Source organism: Colius striatus, chromosome 3 (genome assembly GCF_028858725.1).
Source record: "Colius striatus isolate bColStr4 chromosome 3, bColStr4.1.hap1, whole genome shotgun sequence".
In the NCBI taxonomy this organism is placed as follows: Eukaryota; Metazoa; Chordata; class Aves; order Coliiformes; family Coliidae; genus Colius; species Colius striatus.
Window position 1 is genome coordinate 22,235,968 of NC_084761.1, and position 16,398 is coordinate 22,252,365.

The window sequence follows — 16,398 nt, forward strand, 5'->3', positions numbered from 1 at the left end:
AATGCCAACTGAGCTCCAGTTTTTTGTTTCCTGAAAATGTGAGGTCAGCCTTGAAAGGTGTATGAGAGTGAAGGAGAAATAAAACCAACCAGAAATGAATTACAGAAGGTGGTGCGTATTGACATGACTCACGAGAAATCCAATAAAGGTTTCAGAAAGCATTATTGGAATATGTGATGCCTTATGATGCCATTTCCCAGGGAACTGGCATTTTGGCAAGGTATATTCTGCTGCTCTCCCAAGGAGAAATGTTGTAGTAGTCAAAGCTGGCAGGTGTCATAAATTTCTTCAGAGTACTTGGAAGACCTTTGCTCCTGCAGGACCCAAGCCTGTGCAATATGAGCTACTAAACTGAGAAACTAATCAGTAAAAAACATCTAGGAATTGATAGGTAGGAAACAGAAGAGGACAGTGGCTCAGCCCTCACATGATGGCCACAAGGTGTGACATTGCCCTGGCTACCTGACAGGGTAGCATTTATGCAGCTTTGCAGTCCTTTGAACAGACACAGCTAGTCTCTACATCATCATCCCTGTTGCTTTCATCTGGGGTTATTTTTCCCCCTCCAGCTCTAACAGCAGCTTCATTTCAGGCATATGCATGCAGAATGTCTTTGTTTCTGTCATTTCAGTTTCCGATTGCTCTCTCCTGCATGTATCCTGCCATGCCACTCATCTCCATCACTAAACACATACACATGCCTCTGCTTTGCTGGAAGCGCCTGTGGAAGGAAACAGGTTACCTTCATGCCTGGTGCTAAGCTGCATATAATATATACAGAAGCTGCCCCTTTTTAAAAAGAAAATGCACAGCAAGAGCACTGATACGGGTATTATAAAGCACGTTATTCCACCTTTATGGTTGCCACATTCCTCATAACATCTGCTGCCTTGCCACAGCACAGAGCTGCTCAGGCACAGAATATTCATTAAATGCTGGATTTTTGGCTTGGCACTCTGCCCACCTCATGTTTTCATCCCAAGATAAGTTTGCAAGTCCTTTGTTCTTGGCATGTCTTAATGGTTTTAAGAAAAGAACCTCAAGAGATAAACGCTTTGTAAGGCCTTTTTTACTCCTTGGAGCCGAGTAGATTTCCGGCACACCTTAGGCTGGCTTTGGTAGGAAGGAGTTTGACACTGCGTGTGCCATCAGCTCACAAGTTTGTTTACCTTTGGTGCAGTCACTACGGAGTAGAAATGTCTTCTTCTTCTGATGAGAATTAATCTTAGACTTTTAAATTAATGAACATAATTACCCTTGTCTAATGGATACAGAGGCAACTTTTTTTTTTTAACCTTGAATCAGTAGAACTATTTTTTGTGCTCTCAATACCTTTTCTTGCATTTACTAGGAGAACGATTTAGCTAACATAAATAAGGCTCCCTCCGGGCTTCCACTCATTTCCAAAAATTTCAGTAAAAGATTTGGAGGATGTCATGTGTTTAAAAATCCCAAACCACAGGTGTGTTTTGATACCGAATGTCAATGACTTATTAGTAGCCAAGTCATCTTTTATAGCCGACACCCGTACCCTGCTGCTGGCCATAGCTGAGAAGAGCCATCCGACTCCACGTAATTTACATTTCTTTAAAAAAGAGAAGTGTAAAAGATCTGGCCTACATTCTCCAGCAAGAGGAGTGGCGTTACTGCCTGGTCAGGCTTGACATTAACCCTGCCCGCAGAGGGCTGGCACAAACACACCAGACACGGGCCCATTAGCAACGACTGCCGGTAACAAGCCGGGACGCGGACACACGGCACCTGAGGAGCTCTGCGCCGGGTGCCACTCTGCAGCGGCCCGAGGCTGCCGGCCACTACCCCGCGCCGCCGGCGGCTGCAGCGCTCCGCCCCCGCCTCCCGGCAGCCCGCCTGCCCTCGCAGCCGGGCCTGCGCCGCCGCTGCGCCCTACGCCGGGCCGTCGCCCTGGTGACGGTGCCGCCGCGCCCCGGGCTGCCGCTGCAGCTGTCCAGCAGCCGGCTCTGAGGCCTCGGTACCTTCAGCCCGCCCCGGCCGCGGCCTTGCGGAGCTCTCTCCGTCCTCGGCCTCTCGCAGCGAGAAAGCTGCGGCCATGGAGAAGTACCAGGTGCTGGGGCTCGTGGGAGAAGGCAGCTACGGGGTGGTGACCAAATGCAGAAACAAAGAGAGCGGGCAGATCGTCGCTGTCAAGAAGTTCCTGGAAAGCGAGGACGATGCGGTGGTGAGGAAAATCGCCGTGAGGGAAATCAAGCTGCTGAAGGTGAGCGGGGCGCAATGAGGGCTGCTGAGAGGAGGGGGGCCTGCGCTTCCCGGCAATGTCAGACCAAGCCGATGCATGGCTTTTTGATGGCTTTGTGTTTCAATTTGTAGCTCCTCGTTCAGCAGGGAGATATTTATATCACAGTACAGCATCCTCCACAAACCACTGCACCAAGGTGGTTAATACAGAGCGTGATCATTTTATTTTGAAGCTCCTGTAGTTATTAGTCCAGCAGCCTGCGCTGCTGCAGACAAAGGGAAGGGCAGGGAGAGTAGTGGCGTGCAGGTCCAGCTTTCAGCTGTGCTCGAGGCACCTCTACACTGTGTATTATGAATCCTCGTCAGGTGTTTAAATTCATATGTGAAGGTAAATATCTCCTTTCAAGCAGAATGGTAACCTTTGTGTCTGATCTGAGTTTTTCTTGCAGTAAAATTGCTAATTGTTTAGAGATGATGGGATCTACGTGTAGGGAGTCAATGGGTTCTTCGGAGTAAACTACTTCTTGAGACTCTTTAATATTCCTTTAAAAAGTGGTATCTATCCAGTGAAGTTATAGCATAGGTGTAAATTTACGCCACTGGGTCAGTTTTGAAAGGAAAACACAGATGCTTCCAACCACAATTTACAAGTGTAACTAACAAAGTCCAAACCAAAAGAGACTTGGGCTCTGTTTGTATTTCCATGAATAGGCAAGCAATGGTAGATTAATTTAGCTTTTGAGTTGTTGCCTCACAGAGCTGCTTTCTCTTGTGCTGGATTTGCCTGGCTAAACCTGACTTGATTAGAAATCTGTTTGTGTCCTGTATTCAGCGGGGAAAGGCATGAGGAAGGGAGTCACAAGGTCTCCATTCTATCCTGGAAGTAATTGTATCTCTCTGTGTTGTGTACCAAATCCTAGCACGTTGCTGCTGTGAAATTGCAGAAGACAACAAATGCTAAACTTTTAAAGCCTGCAGGTGGATGGTGACCCAGATGTGTGATAGTTTGCCTAACATCACTGGGTACCAGTGTTACCCAATACAGAAAAAATACTTCTAGGAAAGTTTTTCATTATTTTCTTTTATTAATGGCACTTTCTTGGCAGGCTAGAGGAGGACAGGTATCAAATCCCCTGAACCTTATCAATTGATGGCTAGTTCCTAGGCTGAAGCCAGCTGGCATAATGTCCTTTTGCTCTTTGATTTGCCTGGTGTCAGTTGCCAATGCTTTATACTCACCTAAATGTCCAGTCATACTTCAGCCTGTTGACTTCTTATCAGCAGTGTTATGTGGTGCAGCCTTCTTGTGTGAGCTGGCTTGTTAAAATACTTCTCCTTGTGGGCTATAGATACTCCGTCTGGCAACATACCCAGGAATAAAGATAAAGAGAGGTTTGTGTGTGTGCTTTTCAGTGTTTTGTCCTCTGGTCTTTCTGATCCCTCTCTTGGCTTTGTTCTTCCTAGAGAAGCTTTTGCAAGTTCCTAAACTGTTTCTGCTGTGTTCCTTCATGAACAGGGTGCCAAGGATGCAGGGTGGCATTCTGTGCCATACATGGATTGTTCTGCTTGCTCTTTTGACCACCTTCAGCCCCTGTGTTTGCCACTGCCATCTCTAGCAGTAGTTGCAGCATTCTCCTTCTTCCCTTGTCCCACAGGTGGTGTGCACAGAAGAGTCCTTGTCCCTGTGCATGGGCACACGTGGGAGTTTTAAGCATTGAGATATGGGTAATCTGTCTGGTGAAAAAATGAAGGAAGACTTTTTGCAGTTGGGGTGGATCTGGGCTTTTCTTCTGACACAGGGTGTTATGGAGCTGGGAATACATGCAAGCCTCTCTCCCCTTCTCTTGGCTGCCATAAATGTATCATCACACAACTGCCAGACTGTAGTCTCTGTGCTGTGAAGGTAAAAGAAAATGTTCTCTGCCATCCCTGCAAGAGCTACAGACCCATAAAGAGCTTGAGATGCAGCCAGCAACTCTGAGCGTTGTCCCCTGTGAGAGTCTGTGTTGTAGCTGATCCGATGGCCTGTCTCACCTGGTTACCGAGTCAAAGCACGTACTGCCTCCCACGTGTGTGGGGAATTAACTTGTTTTCCTGGGTAAATGGGAACATAGCGAGGGGAACCTTTCCATAAATAGCTGTTGCAGTGAAAAGAAATACCTGGAGATTTAATGTTTTCATAGCTTCTTCACTTGCATGCTCCCTGTGAACCCAATTTATTTTTTTTTCTCCTGTTCTGGAGTTTGGACACAAATTTTATTGTACCTGAAAATGGCAGAACCTGTTCAGGTCTCCTGTGCTGGGAAGAAATTATTCTTGATAAACGATCTTGGTTCTAATTGATTCTATTTTTTAAAATCTTTACTTTTCAGACCTTCTGAGAAATCTGTGTCTTTGATAGACCTAGGTGCAGGCTGGCTGCCACCCCTTCTGGGCTGGCAGAGCATTTCCACTACAAGTCCACCTGGTCTACAGTACTTTTGCGTCTCTCTTGGTCATGATTCCTGGGCTGTGGTGCTGCTGCCCTCAGGCAGCCTCCAGTGTTCTTTCCCCACTAGGCTCCAGGCTAATAAATAACCACGCACTGTAGCATGGTCTGTTTTGTTAAAGTTTGGCGTGATAAACCGCTGTTACAAATGTATAACAAATTGGGGGTGGATTCTTCTCTGGTCAGAACATGATGAAAAAATAACTAGCAGCTTTTTTTGTCTTTTCATTTAAGCTGAGGGGTTTTTTTTTTCTATCTTCAGCTTCCCCCTCTGCATAATATTAGAAAATAAAAATCTCTTCAAATCCTTGGCTTGTCAGTTTTCACTCTGAATCCATTTGACACAGTTTAATAGAAGCCATTTAATTGTTAACACTGTTCTAGGTAAGAATGCTGAACTTGGCTTTTATCCATTCAACGTATCTGTATTTTGGCACATGTTAGTTGTTGTAAATGTATATAAGCTGGCAGTGCCAACAGAAATGCTTTGAGTATGGTAGGAGCTTAAAAGAAAAATCTTCTATCGGCCTTATTAGAAAAAATGAAGATACAGACACTGAGTAGCTGGTGATGAACTGGCAGCTAGGTAGGGCAGAGAAGTATTGCAGCTGCTTTTAGTTTTCTTTTAAATGGGGATGTAAGAGATTTTTAAACAGAGGACCTAGCGAAAGGAATGAGAGAAGAAGGAATGAGTAAAAGTTCCTGGAAACATGAGAGAAAAGAGATGACTCAGCTTTGGGTTGTTGGGAGAGGCAAGAAGTTTTCTTAAAACCAAACACTGAGGTCCGTCTTCATCAATCCTCAGAATCCTGCCTGGAAGGGGTAGCTTGCAGTGCTCCATGTGCCCTGCCCTGAGGGAACAGGCAGGTTATCACGGTATTACTTGTCATCTTGATGAGAATATCTTCAAAAGGAGTTTGAGTCACAGATACAACACAAGGTTATAGGAACAAGCTGTACTTATCGCTGCTTGATTTTTGTAAGCAAAACCAAGGAACTAGCAAGGAGCCTTTGCAGCTCACCAGTCATGGTTAAATGCCATGTTTTTCTTCTCAGTGCATTCAGAGACATACTTGGCAGCACACTGAACTTTCCAGTACAAACCATCCTGCTTTGTCTTTCCTGTCAGCTCAGTGACCTCAACATTTTCCTTTGCCATGGTGAGTCTTTGAGGGAGATACAGTTAGGTGCCTGCTGCCTCTCATGTGTTAACCCCATGTTTCTCTGAAACTGTTCTTGACTTTCTCAAGATTTCTCTCACATGGAACATAAGTTTTCTCTAAAGCTTACCAAGAGCGGAGTATGAGTTAGTGTCAATCACCTCTTATGTGAAGAGAGAGTACTGCTGAGAAGCAGAATGCATGAGGTTTTCCAAAAAAACCAGAGCAGTGTATTTTGAACCTTTTCATTAAGAAGAAATGTCCTCAGTTTTCATTTATTTTTAGGTTACAAAACCATATGTCTACATATATGAGGTGATGGAAATCACATCAAGAAGAGCATTCCAGAGCAGTGCACTGGATGGGTTGCAAGTGAAATGTATGTAGTCGCAGTTTACACATTTTATACTGTCAAGCTCTCACAGAATATTTCTTGTTTTATGGCAGCAACTCAGGCATGAGAATCTCGTGAACCTGCTGGAAGTGTACAAAAAGAAGAAACGGTGGTATCTGGTTTTTGAATTTGTGGATCACACAGTGCTTGACGACCTTGAGGCATTTCCAAACGGACTAGACTACAGCAGGGTTCGGAAATACTTATTTCAGATCATGAGAGGAATAGCCTTTTGTCATAGTCACAATGTAAGTATGCACAAGAAGTCAGGTCTTGAATTAAGAGATACAGGAGTATGTATTTTTGATATATATAAAAACTTAGAGAAATTAAACTTTGACTGAAAAAGAAGAGGCAGGGCAGAAGGGCCAGACCGAATCTCGTATAAAATGTCAGAACTCGATGTCAGCTAATGCAGTGGTCTGATTGATTTTTTGAGAATGTTTCAAAGGAAAGATTCAGAGCTCTATGGGGTTTCCATAGCTGGTGGCACGTTATTGTAGGTTGGCTTGCCTTGCAGGAGGAGATAGACTCTTTCAAAAGTTTGATTGTGATAGTGTCTATGTAAACATGTAGGCTTGCATTTTCTCTTCAGTATTCATAAGGTTTTGTTTTCAACTGGTTTCTAAGAGGTTTGCTCATTTAATCGTGGATGTGTAGCTATATATATAAAGACACACACATTTACTTATTTATTTTATGTTTGAGAAACTGTCTCTTATGAAATCCCAGCACACCCTCCACATTTCACTGCAGGACATGCCTGTGGCTCTTGCAATACTTACAGCTTTTAAACTTGTGCTCAAGGCCAGATTTTCAAGCATCGTGCCTGTTAAAATACCTGTAGTAAATACACCTGCAGAACCTATGCAGAATGATACATAAAATAAACACTTCTGTGTGAAAAACTCAAAAGGTTCTGTGTTTACCTGTGCACTTGGGTCGGCACTTGTTCATTGCCCGTGTGCATGTAGCTGTCTTTTACAGACTCCCTGTGTTTCCAAAAATGTAGTTTTCTACCTGGATGTAAGAAGACACTATTTTGGTAAGCCAGTCCATTTGCTACGTAGAAATAGGGGATTTATTTGTCTTGTCTTGCTTGTTTCTCTGCAGATAATACATCGTGACATTAAGCCAGAGAACATCCTAGTTTCCCAGTCCGGAGTTGTAAAGCTCTGTGACTTTGGATTTGCCCGTACCTTGGCAGCTTCTGGGGAAGCTTACACAGACTATGTGGCAACCCGATGGTACAGAGCTCCGGAGCTGCTGGTGGGAGACATCAAGTATGGCAAGTAAGTCTGACATGTGAGGCTGCAGAAGGGTTGTGGGAATTACTGAGGGTTTTTGGGGAGGCAGGGGACTGTTGCTTGGCAAAAAGGTAAAAGGGCTGCTGTTCAGCATTCCCTGGCTGTTGACTTGTAAAGGTTTTAACCTTCTCTCTGCCGCTATGCAAGTAACTACTAACTAGTGCTAGGCTTTCCTGGCTCAAAAGGTAAGGAGAGCCCTTAGCATTCCTGGTCTGTTTAAACAAGCTTTTCACTTGTCAATGCAAGAATATTGGGGGAGGCAATGATAGCCCTCCCTCCTGTGCAGTTACAGTCAGAAAAGTCTATCCAAACAATTCTAGACAGACATTTCAGGAGGGAGGAGGTGGGATGAATGAGATTTTTCTTACTGGGATCCCCAGTCCTGCAAAACCAGGTTGGAACTTAAATTGTGTTATTCACAGGTCTGTTAGTACAGTTGTGCAGGTTTATGTATGTCCCTGTATTACTTAAACTTAATTTTTGTTAAATGTAGCTGAAGAGTGGATGCTTGCAGAAAGAGGAGCTGTTTTACATGTCAGTCATCTGCTAGCATTCACCTGCTTCAAGAGCTGAATCCTTGTTATTCCTCTGGCACTTGTGAGCTTGGAAACAGCTGTCTTGCTGTTTAGGAGACAGTGGCCCTCGGGGCTTGTAACCAGATGAAGATGTACTGTGCACCAGCCTGGCTCAGCCCTTAGATCAAAGAAACAAATGAAGCTATGCTGAGCCAGGATGTTGTTTTGTTTGTTTTCTTTTCTAGGGCTGTGGATGTGTGGGCTATTGGCTCGCTGATAACAGAAATGCTTACAGGAGAGCCCCTCTTCCCTGGAGATTCAGACATTGACCAACTCTACCATATCACCAAGTGCCTGGGTAAGAACAAGCTCCTAGTGCCTGCTTGATAATGAAGAGTTTAAATGCATTTTGACAGGGAGAGGGGTGTGTGAGGAGAAAGAAACAGTTCACACCACAGCCTGAGAGCATGTGCTCTTAGCGCCTTTAACAAAGAGGGAGCTCTGAGTTTGTGAGTACAGCATCAATCCATGGCACACAGGTGGAAAGAGAAGGACCCAGACTGCAGCCTTTAGAGTAGTGCTGAGACAGTATTTCAGCCTCTTGAATGTTTCACAGCCTGTTCTGTATTTCTTCTGTGTGGTTGCTTTGTTGGTGTGATTGCAGGTAATTTAATTCCAAGACACCAAGAATTATTCTATAAGAATCCCCTCTTTGCTGGCATGAGGTTGCCTGAAGTGAAGGAGGCTGAATCCCTGGACAAACGATATCCCAAGCTCTCTGCTGCAGTGCTAGATTTAGCCAAGGTAATTGATTGTTTACTGTGAACATTTCTCTGTTTACTTATCCTTTGCCTTGGAGAGCTTGCAGAAAGGGCTGGGGCTGTTAAACTGGCTTCCTCTCAGCTACCTATGCAATGTGCAGCTGCTTGGGTTGGTAGCTTATTGAGGATTGCAAGGACATGACAGCTACCATCCTAGATGACAGGTGAGACTAAGCTAGTCATCTTTAGAGCCAAAATGGTCACTGCATATCCTTCAGGGAGGATTTGTAGCTTTTAGTGCCCCATTGATTAAGTCCTCTGAGGAGATCTGAAAAATGAGGAAGGGCTTGAGTGTTGAAAGCATCCCCCATACACCTCACTGCATCAGTTGACCTTTTGAAAGGTCTCCCAACAAGCTTTGTCCCTTATCTGCTACCTAAACAGGTGTTTTGTAGGTAATACACAGCCCCTACTTGCTAGCAAAGCTATGTGAGTACAGTGTTTTCTGCCAACCCTCCATCTCCACTGCAAACAAATAGGCATAGATGGGGTGGCATCCAAATGTATCCCTTGCTCTTGAAGCTATATGTCTGCTACGTGGGAGTTAAGAAACCTACAACATTGTATTAGATTCTGAAGAACCCCTCCAGAAAGTGTGTTTTTTTGCTTCCACACAGTCCTCTGTAGCACCCATAGGCTGAGTAACTAAAGCAACTGAAGAAACGGTTGTATTTGGAATACCTAATGGTCAAAGCTTATTCAAAAGCCTTACTCAAACAAATGTGACTGAAAACAAGGGAGGTTTGCTGAGAGCAGAGTGATCTATTTGGATGACAGGTATTCTCTGAATCTTTGTGAGTGTTCGTGATTGGAATGGAAGCAGCCAGCAAATATTAAACTTTTCTGTTAGTGGTGTCTCTTGGGCTCACCTCAATATAACAAGCCCTAAAAAGGGGAGTGTTGCAGCATTTTTCTTGACCTCATTTGGAAATGCTAAAGCCTTTGTTTCATTTCTGATGTATTTGCCTTCTAATGTTAACGTTGATTTGACAGAATTGTTTGCAGATTGATCCAGACAAAAGACCATCCTGTGCTGAACTCTTGCAGTGCGATTTCTTTAACAAGGATGGATTTGCTGAAAGGTGAACAGTTCATTTCTAGCTCAAAGTGGGCTAATATTAGAGGAATCTAAGCAGTTGTGCTTGAAGATTGCATGCTGGGTTAGCAGAGCTGACAGCTGCTCAATGTCTTGGGTTTGTTTGGTTTTAGCCTCCCTGGAAATAGAACAGTTGAAAGAGAATGCACTGCAGAGGCATGTTTTCCTCATTACCTTGTTGTGACGTTAACTCATCAGCGTGTGCACCCGGCATCATGCCGTGTTGGGTAGTGGAGCCTTACACCATATTTCTTGTCTGCATCTGCACCAGACTGAGATACGAACACCATTACTGCTGTAAGGGGAAAATCACGTGCTTGGAAGATTTTATTTCTTTTAATGAGTATTTCTTTTAGTGGATAGGTCATATTTGTCTGGCTTCTCATTAGTTAAAAGGGCATGGTTGGTTTGGTTACTTAAAAGGCTCTGGGAGCCTGGGCTGAACACAAACTGATGATGAGATTGAGATGAACAGAAGACTTTCTTTTCTTTTTTTCTTTTTTCCCTGGATGTAGATTTGCTCAGGAGCTTAAATTGAAGATTCAGAAAGATGCCAGAGAACATCAATTACAAAAAAAATCAAAGATAAGCAAAAGGGACAAAGATGATGTTTTAGAAGAAAGAAGAATACTTGATGTCCAGGTTGGTCCATCTTTCTTTTCCAAACTTGTTTGGTTTTTTTTTCCCTGTTTTAAAGTCACTATATATGTATGTGCAGCAGTTTTAAGTTTGTAGCAAAAATATGAGCATAGTTGTTCATTCCATTTCTTTTAAAAAAGCCTAGGTGTGCTGTGCCAGAGAAGCTGACCTTTGGAGGCCACTGTGAGTTTGAGTGATGAAGACCTTGGTGTGTAATTCAAAGTAGTGCATTAGGCACGTGCCCCCCACAGTTCTGACCGGAGGTGCACTGTAGCTTGCAGGCTTTTGTGTAGAAGTTCTGTGGCTTTGATTGTAGCTGTTTGGCTGCTACAAGTTTGCTCTAGTGCTTGGCTCAGCAGTCTGCAAGTGGCCATTTGGCCAGTTCTTGGCAGGTAAACTAGGTTGTGATACAGTTACTGGTAAAAATGGAGCTAAAGGGAGAATTGATTGTGAAATGTAAGTCATGTTGAATCACAAAAACATGCTTGTATGCTGCTATTTACCTGTGTTAAAGCCTGGTCTATAATATTGCATACTTTTGACTGAATATGAAGGAGTAGAGGCTTCAGAGAGACTTTGAGGTAACATTGGGCTCAGTTCTTACTTCATTTCTTTAGAAGTGACACGGGATACAGCTGTTCTTCCTCCATCATGTCCAAACCCATTTTAAGGTGATTGATTTATAGAGGATACTGGAACCCTGACAAGCCTTCTCCTGTCTAATGGCAGAGTTTTTCTACTAAAACCAATTCCATCTCATCAGATCCTTGCAGAATAATTCAGGTTTAGGCTTTTGACTTTTTTTTCCCACATGTGCTGATCTTAAGCTACTTTTTAAACATGACTGTAAGAGAAAGATGATGCTTATCTTCCCAAACAGGATTTCACCATTGACCCAAAGAGCAGAGATGCAAAGCTCTTAAAGGCAAAGCGCTCTAAAGCTGGTACAGAGAAAACAAATCGTTCCTCCAACCTAAGCTCCCTCTACGACAGTGCGATCAACCCATTTAAAATAAGCTCTCAAACAAGCCTAAAAGATTCCAGCAGCAGCTTGGACTACCCCAAGAATCCAGGCATATTTATCCCTCCTATCAACCAGAACTTTTCTCCCACTATGGTTGGGCTGGGTCCTGTGCCTGGAAACCTTAATTACAGGTATGGGAGCAGAGCTAGAAGAGTTTGTATCCATCGTGCCTGTTGCCAAGGAACTGTAATGTCCTGAGGGAGATACAGGGTGACACAGAAATGTGAACTATGGGTGTGGGGCAGGGCATGGCTAGGAACGGCTCGTGGGTGGAGGATTGTACATGTATGAGGTAGCATGGTGTGCCCCTGAGCAGCAGTGCCTGACTGCACAGGCTCAGGGTTCCTATGTTGCTGCATTTGCTGAAAAGCAACACTTTGCCACCTGTAGTGACTCTGGCCTTTCTTTGACTTACGGCTGGTCCTTTGGACCAAACGTCTCCATTTCCATTAACTGAGCTCACAAAGGATATTCTTCCCTTGAGCCTTCTTTCTAAGCATTTAATGACAAGGTTTCTGGATGTCTTGCATTTGTTGGCTTTATATTCACTGTGTTACCCCAGTTAATACCATTTGGAGCATTTTTGATTACAGAGTTGATGAAAAAAGCAAAAAATACTTGAACCCATTTCTAAAGCAACGGAAGCTTTCTCCAGCAGGCCATTACAGTGTAAGGCTGACACCGGTAAGTCTTTCTTCCTTGGCAAAGTAAAAATAAACTCTGAACTCAACTACAAATATTATTTTCTTTTCCTGTTTTTTTCCTACAGGTGCGTTGTCTGTTATCCTTTGTTAATATATTACCTTATATGAAACATATTTTATGTCAGAGGACAATTTTTAATGAGGGGACCAACAGAGGCTATCTGTGAGACTTGGAATATATTTGGAGTCTCCTGCCTGGCCGGGAAAAGGAGACTGTGTGTGCTGTGCTACTGAAGTAGAATTGAGGTTTTGGATTTCACATGGTCAGGGCCTTATTTAGTCATGTCATAAATGCACTAAAAATTGACAATGAAAACAAGTGAAATGTAAGGACTACACTCACTACCTAGGCAATATTATTTCCATGCCATCAGGAACATTTGTCTGTTTACAGAGAACAAATGCAAGCTATTCTTCTGGTGTTGTATTTTGTCACTCTGAGAGCAGTCTCACTTTGATGATTGTTGTTTTCTGCTGTGGCTGTTCTGTTGTTTATAATGTATAAAATGAGACTTGAGCAGAATAGATTTCTTCACACATATTAGAGTCTTGCACAAGTTCCAGCTACAGTGGAACATTATTGCATTGATGCATTTTTAAGCTTGAGAAATAGCTTTGAGGTTTTTTGTACTTTCATGAGATGGTACTTCTGCCCTTGATTACAGGTTACTAATGAAAAAAACATCCTTCAGCCAAATAGGAAAAAATGGGAATTCTCCAAGACAGAGGTGCGTTTGCCAGAACTAAACCATCTCCCCGAACTGAGAGGAGTGGAAGGTATGAGCTTTGATGGACTCTAGATAAAAACTGGAAAACAAAACCAGTGGCAGGAAACAGTGTGCATTACAACAGTCAGCTCTTGCTTCCTTAACAAGGTGTGCATTGGTTGTGTTTTGCAGCATGGCATCCCAGATTTCTGAAAAAGGAAAACAAAACCGTTTCAGAGTCCCGTGTCCCCTCCCTTGCTGCTATTGACCTACATAACTTAAGTCTGGCCTCACAGCAGGTAAGAAAACGCTAACATCATTTCGGCTGCTCTGTATTTGTTTGGTTCTAGACTTTCTGAACAGTGACCCATCAGTTTCCAGTGTGACTCTTAACAGAAGCAGAACTTGCCTTGGTATCTTAACTGTCTAAGAGTAAAAGGACCTGAAGCCCTAATGTTGTGGGAAAAGGGAGGAGTCATGGATGAAACATGGGATTCTGTCTCTCTGGGCTTGGCTAAATAGTAGATTCTCACTGCTAAGACAACATGAAGTATTGCTATTTCAGCTATCTGGATCAGGATGGAAGTAAACCTGATTTACCAGAGTTGAGGAGAGACCGGGAGAGACGGTGGTTTTGAGGAGAACTGTTCTGTCTATGCTGGATACTAAGAGGCTGAGTGCACTAGGGAAGAAGAAAGCATAGGAGCCAGGCATAGGGATGGAAGAGGAAAACTTGCAACTCGTAAAGATTAGTTCCTCGTTAACACTGAGATGTTGTTTGAGAGGTGAATAATCTCATAGGCAGTCACTTTGGCTGTCTTGCTTCCAGTTGTCATTTGGCACCTGTACTGGGGGGGAGTGTTTTTGAAGTCCGATTTGACTGAGGAACAGATTTCCTTTAAGTTACGTTGCATTGCCTATGTCCCTAAAAAGCAATTTACTGATTGTTCTGTTCATATTACACTTGGAAATTGACCCTCTGTTTTTTTTTTCTTTCCCAATTTACAGCTGTCAGGGACCTTGATGCCTGATGCATCAGAAGCCAGCTTCCCCAGAGTTGAGCACTAGCTTTATGGAGAAGATCACAGCTGCCTGTAAAAGGTAGGCTTTGTTTTCTGCAGTGTAGCCTTCTAGTGGCTCTAATTTCTGCTGTGTAGTCTTCTGGCAGCTTTCAAATGGATAGTTTCATGAACACTTAACTAGTGTTTTACATTCTCAGTTAGGTCATGTAGCTACCACAGACTTGTTACTGAGGGTACGTTTCTTTACAGGTACTGAAGTTGGCTGTGGCAGGTAAATAATTTTCCTGAGCTGAGGCACTAGGCACTGGTGTTGGAAATTAGGCAGCTCATGAAGTTGGGGGTTGACCAAGCTGTGAGAACAACAAAAAGGGGAAATTGCCTTCACATAAGAAGTAGAAAAAATTGGTTGAACGTACAACATTGTTGAGTGCGTCACAAAAAATGGACTTTCTTGAAAGGAGAAAAGTGTTTGGAGAGGCTTGTGAAGCTCAAATTTGGGGAAAAGTTTTAGTAACTATGTTACACAATCTGAATGTATTCAATGTAGCTCTTGGTACCTCAGTGCTCTCCAAACAGGAGGTAGGAGTCTGGGAGAGAAGGAGGCTTAGGAAAGGTCTTGGCTGTGTGGTTTACTTGTAGTCTTAAGGCGAAGTTTGAACTCCACCACTGTATTTGCACTTTCACTCAGTATTGCATCTTGTCACCCCAGATTATTTTAAGATGAGACTGTTAAATGTGGTTTTACTAGCTTGTCATCTAGGAGAGGGAGCAACTGCTGACTCTGAAATCTCTGCAGCAGTACTGCGTGTGCTCTTAAGCTGTATGAGTGTATTTGTCACATCTATTTGTGTGGCATGATGGCTTAATGCCACTAGGAAGAAAAAACATTGGGTTGGAAAGCAAACCTGATAATAGAAATAGGAGAAAAATAAACCTTTCTAAAATTATTTCGATCTGTGAAACACAGAGGTGTAAGTGCACAGCTTTAGCAAGGAAAGGACATGTCATAGATCGGAATAAAAGCAGCATATCGTCGGGGAACACCTTTGTGGTTTTGTTAGCCTGTTCATAATACCATTCTGCTTTTCTCCTCTTGATGCAGGTGACTGGAACAGCAAGGACAGTCCACCTGAGTTCCAAGGTGCTAAAGCTGCAAGGTCTCAGCAGGAGAGAGAAGGATCCCTTACTCTGCTGTTAGCACAGTGGGCTGCTGTGGGACGCGGCTCAGGTCCGGCCCAAGGCCAGAGCTCGCGCTGCCATCACTGCTGGATTTCTTGCACATAAACAGCTCCTGAAATGTTGACTTTCTGGCCAAGGGCCAGGTCTTGTCTGAGGTTGCTCTGAGAAAAATAGCAGTTATTGGTGTGTGACGAGAGCAGAAGCTGGTTTGGAGGATTTTTATGTAAGATGGGCTTTCTTTTGTCTAAATGCTGCCCTCTTGAGGGTTTTCATTTTAAATGAAGAGAGCAGATAAGTGCTGAATATGCCATGTTTCGGTGGGTTAACTGATCTGTATTGGAAAGCACCTTTGCCTTGAGAAATATGTCAGTGAAGAAAATGTTTGTGCAAGAAAAACAATGTTTAAATGTGTACATGTTCCCAGCTGTTCCTTTGAAACCCTTGCCTAATGCTCAGCGTGACCTCACGTCAGCTTCCTCCATGCTTTTGTCTCCCAGCTTTGGGGCTGTTTGTCTTCTGGGTGTTTATCTGGACCTGTTTGGCAACACTGAGTCAATGTCTGGCTGCTGTTAATGGTGAAGGAAGAAGATCAGTGTAAATCACTGAGCCCTGGAGAAAGTAGCATGTGAAATGGCTTCTGCAAGCACTCAGTAACTTGAGTTACTTTAGGTCTCTTGGGGAAAGAGGACATACGAGTGTAAAAGCTTGTGGGGAGAGAAAGATGGCATCATCTCAGGGACGTTGTGAGACCATTTTTGTTTAACCACCCTCAAGCTGGCTGTGGTCTGTTCTGTGGTGTCCCTGCCTTGCTCCCCACTCTCTTCCCCATCAGCCCTAGGCTGCTGTCTCAGCTCGCACCCCTCTATGGTGTAGTTAATTTTGGAAATGGTCTTTCCACAAAACCTGGTACCATGACAGAATCATAATTCAATTGCCATTGCATTTAGAGCTTTGTGGCTATGCTGTGTTTTGACATGTACATTAAAATATGTAAATAAAAGGATATTCAAATTCTAAACTTCGTGGTGCTCACGTGTGCTTACAGATGCGAGACGTGCTCACCGAGTCTTCCCTGGACTTGGTGTTCTGTCTGCTCATTTGTACTGGTGGCATTATGGCATTGAAAAA

General features: G+C 43.6%; 1 protein-coding gene across 6 annotated transcripts; it reads left to right on the forward strand.

Moving 5' to 3' along the window:
- The first annotated feature begins 1,975 nt into the window (after window positions 1-1,975).
- On the forward strand, window positions 1,976-16,265 carry CDKL2 (cyclin dependent kinase like 2). 6 transcript variants are annotated; one of them, XM_010202745.2, is made up of 13 exons: window positions 1,976-2,236; window positions 6,310-6,504; window positions 7,370-7,548; window positions 8,324-8,436; window positions 8,743-8,882; window positions 9,893-9,981; window positions 10,511-10,637; window positions 11,515-11,789; window positions 12,252-12,342; window positions 13,028-13,139; window positions 13,262-13,368; window positions 14,078-14,170; window positions 15,194-16,265. In XM_010202745.2, the coding sequence occupies exons 1-12, from the start codon at window positions 2,069-2,071 to the stop codon at window positions 14,135-14,137; spliced, it is 1,656 nt and encodes a 551-aa protein (XP_010201047.1). In that variant the 5' UTR covers window positions 1,976-2,068; the 3' UTR covers window positions 14,138-14,170; window positions 15,194-16,265. The 6 variants fall into 6 exon arrangements, with proteins under 6 accessions (XP_010201047.1, XP_061849585.1, XP_061849584.1 ...); XM_061993601.1 differs by lacking the exons at window positions 12,252-12,342; window positions 13,028-13,139; window positions 13,262-13,368; window positions 14,078-14,170; window positions 15,194-16,265 and adding an exon at window positions 10,775-10,817 and having other exon boundaries at window positions 11,515-11,551; XM_061993600.1 differs by lacking the exons at window positions 12,252-12,342; window positions 13,028-13,139; window positions 13,262-13,368; window positions 14,078-14,170; window positions 15,194-16,265 and having other exon boundaries at window positions 10,775-11,590.
- The last annotated feature ends 133 nt before the right edge of the window (window positions 16,266-16,398 follow it).

Bases quoted from the DNA above. Each gene is read 5' to 3' on its own strand.
- CDKL2 (XM_010202745.2), top strand. From the start codon at position 2,069: ATGGAGAAGTACCAGGTGCTGGGGCTCGTGGGAGAAGGCAGCTACGGG. The intron at 8,883-9,892 runs GTAATTGATTGT...TTGATTTGACAG, and splicing joins CAGTGCTAGATTTAGCCAAG to AATTGTTTGCAGATTGATCC. The intron at 13,140-13,261 runs GTATGAGCTTTG...TGTGTTTTGCAG, and splicing joins CGAACTGAGAGGAGTGGAAG to CATGGCATCCCAGATTTCTG.